The 18,347-nt window shown below is 39.5% G+C and overlaps 1 protein-coding gene across 27 annotated transcripts in view; it reads right to left on the minus strand.

The window, feature by feature from the left end:
• Positions 1–18,347, minus strand: part of LOC139761900 (uncharacterized) — a 130,261-nt gene that overhangs the window by 59,278 nt on the left and 52,636 nt on the right. For 23 of the 27 annotated variants that reach the window (XM_071686487.1, XM_071686489.1, XM_071686514.1 and 20 more), the window contains one exon: positions 14,770–15,074. In XM_071686487.1, coding sequence (XP_071542588.1) covers positions 14,770–15,074 — 305 coding nt within the window. The remainder of the gene's footprint in view (positions 1–14,769; positions 15,075–18,347) is intronic. The other 4 variants (XM_071686512.1, XM_071686511.1, XM_071686506.1 and 1 more) reach the window with 1 other exon arrangement.

The raw sequence follows: 18,347 nt of genomic DNA on the forward strand, positions 1-18,347 counted from the left end.
AATAATCAAGCTCCCTTTCAGTATCATTATCCCTTATCTGTACAAAATGGCAAGTGACTTTAATTCAACATCTGAACCAAATACAGGAAGCAATGGATAGGGAAGGGTTAAGACAGATGTCAATCTTTTTAAGTTTTCAAATTCTAAAGTTCATTATCAATACTTCATAATGCTAAACCATGAAAAATAAAGTATACCTTCTGTTTCAGGTAATGTTTGCACAGGTTACATTCGGAGATATTACAAATTTTCCAAAGTTACCTTGACGCTTATTCCATCTTCACACTTGTGGCTAAAAATAATCTTTTCAAACACATATCTCTATGGACTTTTTACTTATTTCAGACATGGATACATCTGATGGAAGCCTATGTATTCCAAAATTTTTTTTAATCCATGATTATTCAATGACTGAATTGCACATATAGGATACATTACAGGTACATCTAAATGCATTATCCATGCCAGCGAGGGAATGGGAGTGAGCACAAGAAGCGACTTCTTCCTCAGTTCCTCGCATTAAATTGCTGGTGCAAGATATGGTGAACATGTATATCTAAAAAAAAATTTCCCTTATTTCCATACATGTATGTCATTTCCCCCACCAGCGACATAACACCAGGAACAGACAAAGAAATGGTGTCTTTAGCTCACAACTACTATCTACCTCCCTCTCTACAATTAGGCCCCAAAGACCTTTATATGATTTCCCCTAAAAGCTTCATATGCACTCATTCAGCCCATGGTCTGCACATTGTCCCTTATATTCCACACTTCTCAAATTTGCTCTATTACTTCCACACCTCTTACCCTCCTGTGTATCTAGGCCCCAAAACTTCAAGGCAACTTTCACTCTATTCTTCCACCTTCTCCTTGGTTTTCCCCCTTTTTGTTATTCCCTCCACTTCTGAAATGTAAACCCTCTCATTCAACCCCTCTAAATGTCCAAATCATGTCAACACAACCTCTTGAGTTCTCTCATACATACTCTTCTTACTACCACACCTCTCATACCCCATCATTTCTTATTCATACTACAACACCTCTCATACCTCATCATTTCTTATTCAATCAACCCGTCATACTACCACACCTCTCATACCCCATCATTTCTTATTCAATCAACCCAACTCACACCACACTTCATCCTTCAACGTTTTATATCCAAAACATCCACCCTCTTCTTTCTATTTTAGTCTAAGGCCCACATCTCACACCCATACACCACCAACAATTCCACTATGTTGTCAAACACACCCATCTTTGCCCTTAAAGACAGTGAATTCTCTTTTAATACATTCCTCAATGTATCCTCCCTGTGGCTCACTTCAGTTCTCATGGCTTCATTCACTGTCATATCCACTCCTAAAACACTCCATCTACGTTTTCTCCATTCAAATTCGCATCCAAATAAATGTCTCTCTTCAAAGCTACACTCAACACCTTATTTTTCTTCACAATTACTCTCAACTTTCTACTTTCACTCACTTTCCCATACATAGACACAAGCTCTTGCAGTTTCTCATTCACATCTGCCCCCAATGCCATGTAATAAATAAACAACAGACTCAACTCCCCCCTCCCAACTTAAAAGACTGCATACCTGCTCCCCTCTCCAATACCCTTGCATTCACCTCCCTCACCACTCATTCATAAACAAACAAAACATCCATAGTAGAACCACTCAGCTTCCTCTCCATCTATTTGCACGTATACTTATTCACTTGATAAAAACTCCCCACATCTAAAAGCTGTCCTTCTATACCATACATTCACAGCATCTTCCATAAAGCATCTCTAACAACTCTATCATTATTTGCTTTCTTCAGAACCATAGATGTAACATACTGGTCCTGTATCTCTCCATACTTCTCACACATTCTTCAAAGCACATACCTGATCCACACATATTCAACCACACCTGAAGCCACAATGTCCCTCCCTAGTCTGATGGTCTGTGCATGAACCACCCTCTCAATCACCACTCTTCCATACAACTATTCAGGTTAATTCAACAAACCTACACCTCTGTAATTTGAACATTCACTTCTGTACCCTTTGCCTTTATACAATGGCAATATATAAAGGCATCCTACCAATTCTCAGGCACCTAACCATGCCATACATACAGGGAAAATCTGAACTAACCAATCAAACACACAATCATTCCCCTTAAGAAAGCTAACTACAATCTCGTTCGCTCCTGCCACTTTTCTGCACTTCATCTTATGCAACACTTTCACCATCTCTTTTCACCAAACCACTTTCCATTACTTCACATATCCCAACATCTAAAACATCCCAAACCTGCCACCTTATCATCAAACACACTTAAAATCCCTTTAGAATACTTACTCTTTATCTCTGCCTCATTTCTGTATGTTACCATTTCCCATCTTTACTGATGTTCCAATCTGTTCTTCTTTACCTCACACTTTTACTAATGTTCCCATTTGTTCTCTATTTTTTCTCACACTATCAACCTCTTTCCAAAACATTATCTTCTCCCTAAAGTATGCTGATGCCTGATCACCCTAACTCTCATTTGCCCTCTTTTTCAACCCCTGCATCTTCCTCTTGATGTCCTATTACTTTCTCTTGTCCATCTCCCAATCACCTGCACTCCTAAGCAATTAATGCCCATTCACCCTTTCATCTTTCACTAACAATTTAACATCCTCATCCCACCACTCACCACCCTTTCTCACCTGTCTTAACTCCCACCTTCCAGTTGCTATAGACTTTTCTTATGTTTAAGTAGTGCTTTCCCAAATACCTCCCATTCCCCAACTCACTCTCCTAGCTTCATTTACTTTCACCTTTTGCCATTCTAAACTTAAACTCTCCTGGCATTTCACATCACAAGCATTTTTTCCAATCTCACTCACTGTCACTGCCCTCCTCCTTTTCATGTAATTTCCAACTTTCCTAAAGCCTCTACAAATCTTCGCACTCTACTCCATCATGTAATGATCCGACTTCCTACCAGCTGCCACTCTCAGCACATTCACATCTATAAGAGTGTCTCCTTTGCATAGCTATAAATTACAATATAAACCAATAATGCCCCCTCGCCACCTTTCTCAACCACCCATGTACGCTTGTGAGTGGCCCTATTTTTTGAACAAGGCATTCCCAATCATTAGTCCTTATTCTGCACACAACTCCATGGGTTGTCCATCATTCTTAATTACAATACAGGATACCCCATGTCCCCCAAATATACCCTGAACTCCCCAAATATACCCTCAATTAACATATTACCCACTCCTGCATTCAAAGCAACCAACCATGACTAGTACTTAATCCATGGCATTAAAAATGCAAAACACTCACTCAGGCCTCCCAAAAGGCTTGCCTCTCATTTCCAGTTGTTTTTTTTTTTTTTTTTTTTTTATACTTTGTCGCTGTCTCCCGCGTTTGCGAGGTAGCGGAAGGAAACAGACGAAAGAAATGGCCCAACCCCCCCCATACACATGTACATACACACGTCCACACACACAAATATACATACCTACACAGCTTTCCATGGTTTACCCCGGACGCTTCACATGCCTTGATTCAATCCACTGACAGCACGTCAACCCCTGTATACCACATCGCTCCAATTCACTCTATTCCTTGCCCTCCTTTCACCCTCCTGCATGTTCAGGCCCCGATCACACAAAATCTTTTTCACTCCATCTTTCCACCTCCAATTTGGTCTCCCTCTTCTCCTCGTTCCCTCCACCTCCGACACATATATCCTCTTGGTCAATCTTTCCTCACTCATTCTCTCCATGTGCCCAAACCATTTTAAAACACCCTCTTCTGCTCTCTCAACCACGCTCTTTTTATTTCCACACATCTCTCTTACCCTTACGTTACTTACTCGATCAAACCACCTCACACCACACATTGTCCTCAAACATCTCATTTCCAGCACATCCATCCTCCTGCGCACAACTCTATCCATAGCCCACGCCTCGCAACCATACAACATTGTTGGAACTACTATTCCTTCAAACATACCCATTTTTGCTTTCCGGGATAATGTTCTCGACTTCCACACATTTTTCAAGGCTCCCAAAATTTTCGCCCCCTCCCCCACCCTATGATCCACTTCCGCTTCCATGGTTCCATCCGCTGACAGATCCACTCCCAGATATCTAAAACACTTCACTTCCTCCAGTTTTTCACCATTCAAACTCACCTCCCAATTGACTTGACCCTCAACCCTACTGTACCTAATAACCTTGCTCTTATTCACATTTACTCTTAACTTTCTTCTTCCACACACTTTACCAAACTCCGTCACCAGCTTCTGCAGTTTCTCACATGAATCCGCCACCAGCGCTGTATCATCAGCGAACAACAACTGTCTCACTTCCCAAGCTCTCTCATCCCCAACAGACTTCATACTTGCCCCTCTTTCCAAAACTCTTGCATTTACCTCCCTAACAACCCCATCCATAAACAAATTAAACAACCATGGAGACATCACACACCCCTGCCGCAAACCTACATTCACTGAGAACCAATCACTTTCCTCTCTTCCTACACGTACACATGCCTTACATCCTCGATAAAAACTTTTCACTGCTTCTAACAACTTGCCTCCCACACCATATATTCTTAATACCTTCCACAGAGCATCTCTATCAACTCTATCATATGCCTTCTCCAGATCCATAAATGCTACATACAAATCCATTTGCTTTTCTAAGTATTTCTCACATACATTCTTCAAAGCAAACACCTGATCCACACATCCTCTACCACTTCTGAAACCACACTGCTCTTCCCCAATCTGATGCTCTGTACATGCCTTCACCCTTTCAATCAATACCCTCCCATATAATTTACCAGGAATACTCAACAAACTTATACCTCTGTAATTTGAGCACTCACTCTTATCCCCTTTGCCTTTGTACAATGGCACTATGCACGCATTCCGCCAATCCTCAGGCACCTCACCATGAGTCATACATACATTAAATAACCTTACCAACAAGGTTGTGGGAGTTGTGGTAGTATGTGATAGAATGTAAGAAAGTAAATTCTCGATTAATATGGGTAAAATTGAAAGTTGATGGAGAGAGGTGGGTGATTATTGGTGCATATGCACCTGGGCATGAGAAGAAAGATCATGAGAGGCAAGTGTTTTGGGAGCAGCTAAATGAGTGTGTTAGCGGTTTTGATGCACGAGACCGGGTTATAGTGATGGGTGATTTGAATGCAAAGGTGAGTAATGCGGCAGTTGAGGGAATAATTGGTATGCATGGGGTGTTCAGTGTTGTAAATGGAAATGGTGAAGAGCTTGTAGATTTATGTGCTGAAAAAGGACTGATGATTGGGAATACCTGGTTTAAAAAGCGAGATATACATAAGTATACTTATGTAAGTAGGAGAGATGGCCAGAGAGCGTTATTGGATTACGTGTTAATTGACAGGCGTGCGAAAGAGAGACTTTTGGATGTCAATGTGCTGAGAGGTGCAACTGGAGGGATGTCTGATCATTATCTTGTGGAGGCTAAGGTGAAGATTAGTATGGGTTTTCAGAAAAGAAGAGTGAATGTTGGGGTGAAGAAGGTGGTGAGAGTAAGTGAGCTTGGGAAGGAGACCTGTGTGAAGAAGTATCAGGAGAGACTGTGTACAGAATGGAAAAAGGTGAGAACAATGGAAGTAAGGGGAGTGGGGGAGGAATGGGATGTATTTAGGGAATCAGTGATGGATTGCGCAAAAGATGCTTGTGGCATGAGAAGAGTGGGAGGTGGGCTGTTTAGAAAGGGTAGTGAGTGGTGGGATGAAGAAGTAAGAGTATTAGTGAAAGAGAAGAGAGAGGCATTTGGACGATTTTTGCAGGGAAAAAATGCAATTGAGTGGGAGAAGTATAAAAGAAAGAGACAGGAGGTCAAGAGAAAGGTGCAAGAGGTGAAAAAAAGGGCAAATGAGAGTTGGGGTGAGAGACTATCAGTAAATTTTAGGGAGAATAAAAAGATGTTCTGGAAGGAGGTAAATAGGGTGCGTAAGACAAGGGAGCAAATCGGAACTTCAGTGAAGGGCGTAAATGGGGAGGTGATAACAAGTAGTGGTGATGTGAGAGGGAGATGGAATGAGTATTTTGAAGGTTTGTTGAATGTGTCTGATGACAGAGTAGCAGATATAGGGTGTTTGGGTCGAGGTGGTGTGCAAAGTGAGAGGGTTAGGGAAAATGATTTGGTAAACAGAGAAGAGGTAGTAAAAGCTTTGCGGAAGATGAAAGCCGGCAAGGCAGCAGGTTTGGATGGTATTGCAGTGGAATTTATTAAAAAAGGGGGTGACTGTATTGTATTTCCAGTTGTATAAGCACTAATAATAACCCACTTCCTGCAATCCACTTTCACTCTTACCTAAATCATTCTGGGACTCACTTTCTTACACTCTTTCAAACATTCCCACAAATTCTCCCTCCGCTCTTACTGTTATGCATAATACACCAAAATCATAACCCCCTTTCTACAACCAGGACCTAAAATCCTTTCTGTGGATTCCCCTGTCCACTTCACACACTGTGATTCAGTCTAATTACAACACTTCACCCCCTGGACACCATATCACTCCAATTCACTGTATCCCATACATAACTCAGGCCTCCCAAAAGACTCGCCTCTCATTTCCAGGTGTATAAGCACTAATAATTACCCACTTCCTGCAATCCACTTTCACTTTTACCTAAATCATTCTGGGACTCACTTTCTTACACTCTTTCAAACATTCCCACAAATTCTCCTTCTGCTCTTGCTGTTCTGCGTAATACACCAAAATCAGAGCCCCCTTTCTACAAACAGGCCCTAAAATCCCTTCTGAGGTTTTTCCTGTCCACTTCACGCACTCTACTTCAGTCTAATTACAACACTTCACCCCCTATACACCACATCACTCCAATTCACTGTATCCCATACACAACTTACTCATTCCAACAAGTTCAAACCATGGTCACTCAAAACCTTTTCCAATTCATCCTCACATCTCTAATTCAGTCTCCTGCTTCTCCTTGTCCCCTTTATTTCTGACACATGTATCCCTTTTTCCAATCTCTCCTCACAAAGTCTCTCCATATGTCCAAACCATTTCTGCACATCCTCATTTGCTCTCTCAACCACTCTTCTTGTTACCACAACTCTCTCTTATCCTATGATTTCAACCCTTCTCACTGTCCTCAAACATTCCATTTCCAACATGTACACCCACTTCCATAAAGCCCATGCATCACATATACACAAAGCTGTTAGAAGTACTATCCCTTCAAACATGCCCACCTTCATCCTCCCAGATACAGCATTCTCTCTCTACGAATGCATCGATACTCCTTGGACCTTTGCCCCCCTTACCCTATGACACTTCAGCTCCCATGGTTCTATCTGCTGCCATGTCCACTCCCTGGTATCCAAAACTCTTTACTTCCTCCAAGTCTTCAACATTCAAACTCACATCCCAATGAAAAAGTCTCTTTTCACTACTAAACTAAAAACATTGCTTTATTTACATTTACTCTAGACTTACGCCTTTCATCCTCATACCCAAACCCAGGAACAATTTCTGCAGTTTCTCACTAAAATCTACCACTAGCAAACAGTAACTGACTCACCTCCCAAGCAGCCCCACCTCAGCTTGACTGAAGACCTAACCCTTCCCCCAAGATTCTCGAATTCACTTCCAACACCCCCTATCAATAAACTGAATAAACAGCTAAGGCAACTTGATACATCCCTGTTGTAGACCTACCTTCAAATGGAACCACTTACCCTCCCCTCTACCTACTCACACACACCTTACTTCCTTGTAAAGAAATCCTCACAGCTTTTAATAGCTTTCCTCCCGTGTCATACAATCGTAACACCTTTCACAACAAATCTTTACCAACCTTATCATAAGCTTTCTCCTGATCCATAAATGCAACAAACAAATCCTTCAGTTTCTCTGCATATTTCTCACACACATACTTCAAAGTAAACCCCTGATCCACACATCCTTCACCACACATAAAACCACATTGTTTCTCCATGTTCTGATGCTATGTACATACCATCACCCTCACATTCACCACTTTCCCATACAATTTACCATGTACATCCATCTCCATTTCCCTTGCCTTTAAACTTTATTGTATACCTAATCTAATGAGAAAACAGCTCAAACTTGGAGGTCCAGCAGACAAAATCAAAGCAAAGTGTCTCTCGTTCATTTCAATTATTTTTTCACTTTCAGCAGGCCAAGCAATGATGAATGCCAGTGTTGACTTTACATACATACGATAAAGGTAATACTTCAAGATTCTGCTAGCTCCAATTCAGAGAGTTCAACTGATGTTACTGGTTAGACTAAAGTAAAGATACTTTTACCTCTTTATGCATCTGCCCAACCATTTGCTTTTGGTGGTAATAAAACTGTAATTACACATACAAGGATATGTAGCAGTATTTCTAAAGTTTCGTTAATACAATAATGACCTTGTTGACATGATAGCTGTAGGAACATGAATGTATGTTAAAAGCAAAGGCTGATGGCATCATCATGGGACAATGGATGCAGTAACAGGTACCCTATCAACAGTAATGAAATAATAGGTTTATGCATTTCCTCAACAAGCTGTCTTATTTTTTTCCTTATTTCTACCATCTTCTACAGTGTAAATCTAACTGTTAAATTGTCTATTTTTTAAATTATTCTGTATTTGTTTTTATAAACTGGATATCAATATCTAAAACAAAATATCTTGTGTTGCTTTTGCTTTCTACATACATTTTCGATATATTTTTTCCTTCTATATACATTTTCGATCTATATAAAAAATCTACGATTTTTGCATCATAATTTCTTTCTTAAAGGAAATGGTTAATCAAATAACCGAAGGATCCCATATAAAAAACAAAATATCTTGTGTTGCTTTTGCTTTCTACATACATTTCCGATATATTTTTCTCTTCTATATACATCTTCGATCTATATAAAAAATCTATGATTTTTGCATCATAATTTCTTTCTTAAAGGAAATGGTTCATCAAATAACCAAAGGATCCCATTTATAGGGCTTCTGCATATCCAAAGCTTTAATATACCCAGTAAAATTCAAATAATGTACAACTTTGGGGAGAGAAGTTCCTCAAAGTAAATGCACTCCTTTTTGTCCATTAACGATGATACAACCACGCCAAAGGTTACTTTTCACCAGCATCATAAACTCCTGCATGTTGAGGTCCAGTTACAGTTACATTACAGCTAATTACAACAAACAATAAACCGTTTTCAATTCACTTGCAAAATAATATCATGGCAGCCATACATCTTTATATATGACACATGCTCTTAATCCATATAGAAATAAGTACATCTCAACTACTAGTGGTTTCCACAGATGAGATTTAAGTCAACCCATTCTGTTCCATATGAACTGCAGCTAAGGAGTTACAAATAGGACCAGCGTTAACCCAACAAGTCTTTGGTATGCTGAAGATGTGATCAGAACTAAAAAGAAATGAAATATGAAACTAAAAACATACTTTTGAAAAATACTTATATGGATAATGTCAAAATTGAGAAAAGCATCTATTCATCTATATACATCATGTACACCTTTTCTTGCACTTAAAGCCAGGTTTAGTAAGCAGAATTTTACCCAAACATATCAATTGCTGACCATTTCCATCTAATAAAGTGTCCAACATACCATCAAAGATAAAATCATTAACCTGAACTTTTTTAATTTGTTCATTTCACGTAAAAGACCTACCGTGTCTACACAGATGTGTGCATAAGGGACTGAGCTTTGCACTACATGCTGGACAAAAAAATGGCTGGGCTACCAGTCACATAGTAATCCAACCCATTTTGAAGAACATGTAAACTAACAAATGGCTGCTGCAGACACATCCAATTACTAACAGCTATTACAAAACAAAGAAGTACTTACTCAAACTCTTGTTGTGACACCATACCTATCTCAAGTCCTCTGATTCACTGATTACCTAACAAGGCTCCATCCAAGAATATAGACAAGCAGTGTACAGTTCTTTTAAATCTCTCTCAAAAATCCAGATCAAAATCCATTTCCCATACCAATTAAAAGATTCAAAGGCAATACAGATAACATCAAAGTATCAGCACATTAGTAAAGGGGAAAACATCCATGGACTGCACTTAGCTAAGCTGTAGTTTCTCCATAATCAAGAGAAAAAAGTACGATGAACATGATTCTTCCCTTATTCTAAAGTCTGTTTATTACGAAACGAAAAGCAATATCACTTGTCCAGGGAAAGATTCCCTTCTTTAAACACACATTACCTTCATCAAAGGAGTAGGGCATCCCTATATCTAGTAATCCATACATTATAATCTGTACCCATACAACTGAAGAAAATATCAGAAATCTTGGAAAGAAGTTGACAGCTTGCATAACTGGTAGAATGCAACCATGACTTCTGCATGTACATTACAAAATCATTCTATTCAAAGTACTCTTTTATGATATTACCTCTCACAGAGTAACACTAAATGACCTGGCAATAAAGATTCATATAAACATTAATATGAATATATTTTGGAGGGACATGAATAAAAAGAATAAAAAAAAAAGGGACAAACTGAAGTTTTAGTGAAGGGGAAAAAATAAGGAAGTACTCAAAGGCAGAGATGAGGTGATGAGATAAAGTGAGTATTTTGAAGGACTGTTGAATGTGTTTAATGACCCAATGGGAAATGTCGGGTTGTTTTGGGCACAGAGATTGGCAAAGTTACAGTCGTGGAAAGTGGGAGAGTGAAGCTACTGCAATGTAGCTAAAGTAGTTGGGGCTGCAGCTGAATTTCTTAATGGGATGACCACGTTATTGACTGGTTAGCTAGGATTTTCAATGTACGTATGAATCACTGTGAGATGTATGAGGACTGACAAAGTGCATGTAAAGTGCCAATTGTTCAAAGACAGGGGAGGCAATTCTGCTCAAATACCAGTAGTGCAAGTTTGCCGAGTGTACCTAGTCAGTTATGTTGGATAGGTGATTTTGTTAACAGCATGGAGAGAGAATAAGACTGAGTAAGAAAAGAGGGTTTTTAGACAAGTATAGGGTTAGCAGATTTGGTATTGGCTAAAAGAGAAAAGTGAGTGCATATGTGAAAAAAAAAAAGGGACGGAAGCAAGTGGTTTCAAGTGAAGGTGAGTCTGCAGTAGGGGTGTGTAATGTCCCCATGGATGCTCAATTTGTTTATGGATGGGATGGTAAGGGAGGTTAATGCAAGGATTTTGGAGAGGGACAGGTCTGTAGTCTGTCTCAAGCAAGGGCCCAGGAGGAGTGTCAGTTATTGTTTGTTGATGACACAGTGCTGATATCAGACTTGACAGAAAAAACTACAGAAGCTGGTTTCTTACTTTAGGAAAGTATGTAAAAGGAGAAAGTTGAGAGTAAATGTGAATAAAAGAAAGGTTACTATGTTCAGCAGTGGAGAGAGACATTCCATAGAGTGGGAGAAGGAATGGAGAAAACTTTGATGAAGTGTAGTGTTTCAGATACCTTGATATGGACATGGCAAAAAATGGAAACATAAGAGCTGAAAAAAGCCATAGGGTAGGTAAGGAGGCAAAGGTCCTGAATGCATTGAGGAATCAGTAGAAAGTGATCACTTTCTATGAGAGTAAAGATGGGTATGTTTGATGGCAAAGTAGTCCTGTCAGTCTTGTATGGATGCAAGCACTGGCCCTACATGACAAAATGCTGAGGATGAACGTCTTGAAAATAAAATGCTAAGGACAATATGTTGTGTAAGGAGGGTAGATTGAAAAAGAAATGAGATTGTAAGAGAAATACTGAGAGTATGCATGAGCGAGCTGAAGAGGGCGTATTGAAATAGCTTGGACAAATAGAAAGGATGAGTGAGGATAAGTTGACAAAGAGGGTATATGTGTCAGAAATGAAGGGGTCAAGGAGGTGGGGGGAGACCAAACTGGAGATGAAAGGATGGCGAGGAAAAGGTTGTGAGTAATAAAGGCCTGGTCATAGAGGAGGAAGTAAGGTGTGCACCGGATTAAGAAACTGATGCGATGTAGTAAACTGGGGGCAACATACTGTCAACTGAATCACAGCATACAAAGAAGTTAGGGGAAACCATGAAAAGATTGGGGGTGCTTGGTTGTACATATGGGACTGTGGTTTCTATTCACTTTACATGACACTTTACATGGATGCAAGTGAATGAGGCTATTTCTTCATTTATTCCTGACACTACCTTTCTTACATGGGAAACATGGAACTTAAAATATACATCAAACTTATAAAAATCATTAATATTCAGGAGAAAGAGATGGGATCTGTATTTGAAATTTATTTATCAGGCAAAAGCATAAGCTAGGGAAGATACAGTTGCCCATGTATCTATTTGATATTTATGGATCTGGCAAAAATGTTTGAATGGGAAGATAGAGATGCCCATCATCCTATGTAGGACAATTTTGTAACGCACAAAATCACGGAACAAAAAAGGCAAACCAGTCTCTAAAAATATCAATTATATACCATTCACTATGGAATACCATGAAAATAAAATAAACAAACCAGTTAAAAATGAGAGTTTATGCACTATGAAAGGCCCATAGTGTAAACCCACAAAACAACTTAAACAAGTTAATTGCAACTTTCCTTTTAAATGCTTTGCTTTCCAACTCAGCAAATATGGAGCAATTCCTAATCCAGGTAGGTAATACTAGTGACTGGTAAACCAAGTGCAAAATGAAGAAAAATCAACTCTGTGCTGGCTTTAACACGATATCTCTTAGAACTTCAAACTGGTACCAATGTCAAGTGTTATGGTCAAAATGCCTCCAACATATAAAGGACTTCATCAAACTATAATATTTCTCATCAATGGATAAGCAAGCTTATCAACTTTTGATGCCCAGGATGAAACTTGAGAGCATAAGTAATTGACAGCATTCCTCAATTTGTCCACTCTACTTAGCATATCTCAAAGGCACTCTTCAACTATCCCTACGTAAAAGTTAAAAAGAAGTATAAAGACAACTGAATCATGCAGTTAAGTGGTTTAGTTGAACAGAGTGCTTCCTTATCAACAGAGACGTGTAAACTGTAAATAAATCCGTGGGACATCCCACCTGCCAACCCTTCAAACTCTTGAAGCTGTTATATCAATTTCATCCACATTCTTATCATATTTTGGATACTGCTGAAATGAATAATTACATATTTAAGCAACATCCCAATTCAACTGAACTAAGCAACCAAATTCAATGACTTCTGCTTAGCATTACTTATTAAGGCTTGCAGTGAAGATATGTGACAAGAAATCATCTGTTAACAAGTTCTATAATCACAACAAAATGATTATGGATTACTTGAAAACATCCTACTGATAGTTGCACTGTCATATTACAGAGGTGCAAGAACTGAAAATGACAAATTCAAAGTGACATCCTGACTAAGTCATTACAGCAGTTAGTGAATCAGAGACTTTTAAGTCCACTGTGAAGGTGGTACTGATGTTACTGGAATCACTGCTAGTTTGTTTTGTTCAGCACCTGATTCTATGTGCAATACCTATCCAGGTGTGAGACATTTAGCAAATCAATTCTGTTTTCATGATAGGACTTCTGTCTGATTAGTTACCCAATAACAATATCCAACAGGAAAAAAGGTTTATATTACCAACATCTACATACCAGAAACAAAAATGACAAAACTCAAACACCAACACAAGCAAGTACAATAAATAAAGAACTGTACAGAGCACTGACAACCTCTTAACAGCAGGAGTACTGTGTACACCTACCTAGCTTTTAACATCAACATATAATGAGGCCTCTAGCCCAGAATGCAGTTCACTATGCAACAGTAGTGACCCTGAGAAACCTTCTGAATCTTTTCTTGCAACATCCCTCTTAATTAAACAAGAAAAATTTCCAAGCTGACAAAGAAAAAATTGCTCCAGTTGTGATTCACCATAATATATACAATAAGCATGTGCATAATCAGATGGAAAATTATCTTCTTTATATCAATGAATGGACAATCAAACAGCTACAAAAGACATTACCAAAGACATATATTCAGCTACGTGAGCTAAAACAACATAGGTGAAAGTTGAAATACACTAAAATGCAAAGGAAGAAAACAACTAATAGAACTGAGAAAACTGACATCAGATGGTTAAGTTTTCCCCAGTTTTATTATCTGATTCCATTCCGTTTATCTCTTTGTTCTTTCTTCCCTTTTGTATATTTGCTTATCCATTCTTTGCTGCATATTCTTAGGGAAAGACTTCTTCATTCAATATACATTACAACCAAACCAATATGTAAAATCAAACCAATGTTTCAGTATCTACTGTGGTGCATTTAAAACCTAAAGGTGTGGGAAGAGCCAGCAATTGAAACCCCAGGAAAAATTCTTTAAGCACTACCCACATTTGAGGGCTTAAGGTGTACATGACAAATTGTATGACATCTGCTACAGCTGCCAAAAGAAGAAACTTGTGGATATAATAATAAATAGAAATCAGCCAAAGATTTACACAAAACATTATTCTAGGTCAACCAAACATGAGAAGTAGAAGTTGCAATAAACATTCTGCATTTAGGGTTCATCTTGACATTTGTTAGTGAAAGTATCACATAACGAAGTATTTTCACTAACTGGAATAAATTCCCTAAAACAGAAAGAAAATCTGCAAAACACAATTACAACTAAAGTGAGGAACAGCAGGAGCAGGCCTGGCTGAGCAGCAGCATGAGGATGATGTGCGAACCTTTATGAGGGCACGATTGGCTGAGGGATGTGTGGAGTGAGGGGTAGACGTCCGCACCTTGGAGATGGACACCTGGGAAGGGGAGTCCAATGGCCCTGGTCCAGGGGATGAAGATAATGCTGGAGAATCCTTGCGTATGATCTCCACTTCACGGGACAAGGTGAAAGGAAGATTTAGATTGGGTGGTAATCCAGTTAACAAATTGCTGGAACTACCACCATTACCACCGTTGCTGGATTTGCTGCTGCTACTACTATTGCTATTACTTGAACCATTGCCTCCACCAGTACTGGTAAGTGTAGTACCTGGAGAATGTCAAAAGTTAAATGAGAAGGTACCAATGCAAAAACCCAATACTGGTTTTATTGTTATGATTATAAGTATAATTTAATTCCCACTGTGGTAGTTTTAATACCCAGCACCGATCTCCTGAGCTGCAAATTTCTATAAAAAAAAAAAAAAAAAAAAAAAATGTTTAATGTAAAGAATGGAGTACTTACTACTTAAAAATACATAAATCACTTGGATGCAACAGTTTGTACCACTACATTAAAATAGCAAGCATGCAGTCAGCTGGTGTGGAAGTCAGTAAGCACTGCTAAACACATGAAACACCCAATTTTTTCTCACATCTATTACACTAGCATACGAGACTTTGCATTACAAAATATCAGTTTATATAAAAATCTATTCTGTATAAATGATATCTCATAAATCTATGAAATAATCTGGATTTTCCCCTGCTTCTGAATCAACATGTTACTGCCATACTTCTCTCTTCTGCATCATCATGAAGGAAAAATAACCTATGTTCTGTATGGCAACACACGGTCAGTACCAAAAAACAACATGAACACCAATATTTAAGTTCTTTTTTGCACATCTGGAATGCATTGAAAAAATCAGTTAAAACATGGTGTCACCCAAAGTGAAAGGGATAAATAGATAAACCAATTCATATTTCTTACACCTACAGATAAGGTGGGCAAATTTAAGGATACTAGCCTCCCAAGTAAGTTAGCCCTTTACTGGATCTATATTTGTTCTCTGTACTTCTTTAGGTGCAGTGACTCAACCTGAGAAGCATATACTAGTTCTGACTTCATCTAGGATATGAACAGAATGCAAGTGCATGTGTGCACATTTGTAATCACCTGTTTCTACTGTAAGGTAAGGGAGCTTTACATTCATGCAAACATTCTCTATCATACAACTTATCAAACTTATGTATGCTATCTGCATTAACTACATCCTCATTCTTAATATTCTATTCATTCACCACTCTTATACTGAAAAGTTTTTTTTTTTTTTTTTTTTTTTTTATACTTTGTCGCTGTCTCCCGCGTTTGCGAGGTAGCGCAAGGAAACAGACGAAAGAAATGGCCCAACCCCCCCCCATACACATGTACATACACACGTCCACACACGCAAATATACATACCTACACAGCTTTCCATGGGTTACCCCAGACGCTTCACATGCCTTGATTCACTCCACTGACAGCACGTCAACCCCTGTATACCACATCGCTCCAATTCACTCTATTCCTTGCCCTCCTTTCACCCTCCTGCATGTTCAGGCCCCGATCACACAAAATCTTTTTCACTCCATCTTTCCACCTCCAATTTGGTCTCCCTCTTCTCCTCGTTCCCTCCACCTCCGACACATATATCCTCTTGGTCAATCTTTCCTCACTCATTCTCTCCATGTGCCCAAACCATTTCAAAACACCCTCTTCTGCTCTCTCAACCACGCTCTTTTTATTTCCACACATCTCTCTTACCCTTACGTTACTTACTCGATCAAACCACCTCACACCACACATTGTCCTCAAACATCTCATTTCCAGCACATCCATCCTCCTGCGCACAACTCTATCCATAGCCCACGCCTCGCAACCATACAACATTGTTGGAACCACTATTCCTTCAAACATACCCATTTTTGCTTTCCGAGATAATGTTCTCGACTTCCACACATTTTTCAAGGCTCCCAAAATTTTCGCCCCCTCCCCCACCCTATGATCCACTTCCGCTTCCATGGTTCCATCCGCTGACAGATCCACTCCCAGATATCTAAAACACTTCACTTCCTCCAGTTTTTCTCCATTCAAACTCACCTCCCAATTGACTTGACCCTCAACCCTACTGTACCTAATAACCTTGCTCTTATTCACATTTACTCTTAACTTTCTTCTTCCACAAACTTTACCAAACTCAGTCACCAGCTTCTGCAGTTTCTCACATGAATCAGCCACCAGCGCTGTATCATCAGCGAACAACAACTGACTCACTTCCCAAGTTCTCTCATCCCCAACAGACTTCATACTTGCCCCTCTTTCCAGGACTCTTGCATTTACCTCCCTAACAACCCCATCCATAAACAAATTAAACAACCATGGAGACATCACACACCCCTGCCGCAAACCTACATTCACTGAGAACCAATCACTTTCCTCTCTTCCTACACGTACACATGCCTTACATCCTCGATAAAAACTTTTCACTGCTTCTAACAACTTGCCTCCCACACCATATATTCTTAATACCTTCCACAGAGCATCTCTATCAACTCTATCATATGCCTTCTCCAGATCCATAAATGCTACATACAAATCCATTTGCTTTTCTAAGTATTTCTCACATACATTCTTCAAAGCAAACACCTGATCCACACATCCTCTACCACTTCTGAAACCGCACTGCTCTTCCCCAATCTGATGCTCTGTACATGCCTTCACCCTCTCAATCAATACCCTCCCATATAATTTACCAGGAATACTCAACAAACTTATACCTCTGTAATTTGAGCACTCACTCTTATCCCCTTTGCCTTTGTACAATGGCACTATGCACGCATTCCGCCAATCCTCAGGCACCTCACCATGAGTCATACATACATTAAATAACCTTACCAACCAGTCAACAATACAGTCACCCCCTTTTTTAATAAATTCCACTGCAATACCATCCAAACCTGCTGCCTTGCCGGCTTTCATCTTCCGCAAAGCTTTTACTACCTCTTCTCTGTTTACCAAATCATTTTCCCTAACCCTCTCACTTTGCACACCACCTCGACCAAAACACCCTATATCTGCCACTCTGTCATCAGACACATTCAACAAACCTTCAAAATACTCATTCCATCTCCTTCTCACATCACCACTACTTGTTATCACCTCCCCATTTACGCCCTTCACTGAAGTTCCCATTTGCTCCCTTGTCTTACGCACCCTATTTACCTCCTTCCAGAACATCTTTTTATTCTCCCTAAAATTTACTGATAGTCTCTTACCCCAACTCTCATTTGCCCTTTTTTTCACCTCTTGCACCTTTCTCTTGACCTCCTGTCTCTTTCTTTTATACTTCTCCCACTCAATTGCATTTTTTCCCTGCAAAAATCGTCCAAATGCCTCTCTCTTCTCTTTCACTAATACTCTTACTTCTTCATCCCACCACTCACTACCCTTTCTAAACAGCCCACCTCCCACTCTTCTCATGCCACAAGCATCTTTTGCGCAATCCATCACTGATTCCCTAAATACATCCCATTCCTCCCCCACTCCCCTTACTTCCATT

The sequence above is a fragment of the Panulirus ornatus genome, chromosome 42 (assembly GCF_036320965.1).
Source record: "Panulirus ornatus isolate Po-2019 chromosome 42, ASM3632096v1, whole genome shotgun sequence".
In the NCBI taxonomy this organism is placed as follows: Eukaryota; Metazoa; Arthropoda; class Malacostraca; order Decapoda; family Palinuridae; genus Panulirus; species Panulirus ornatus.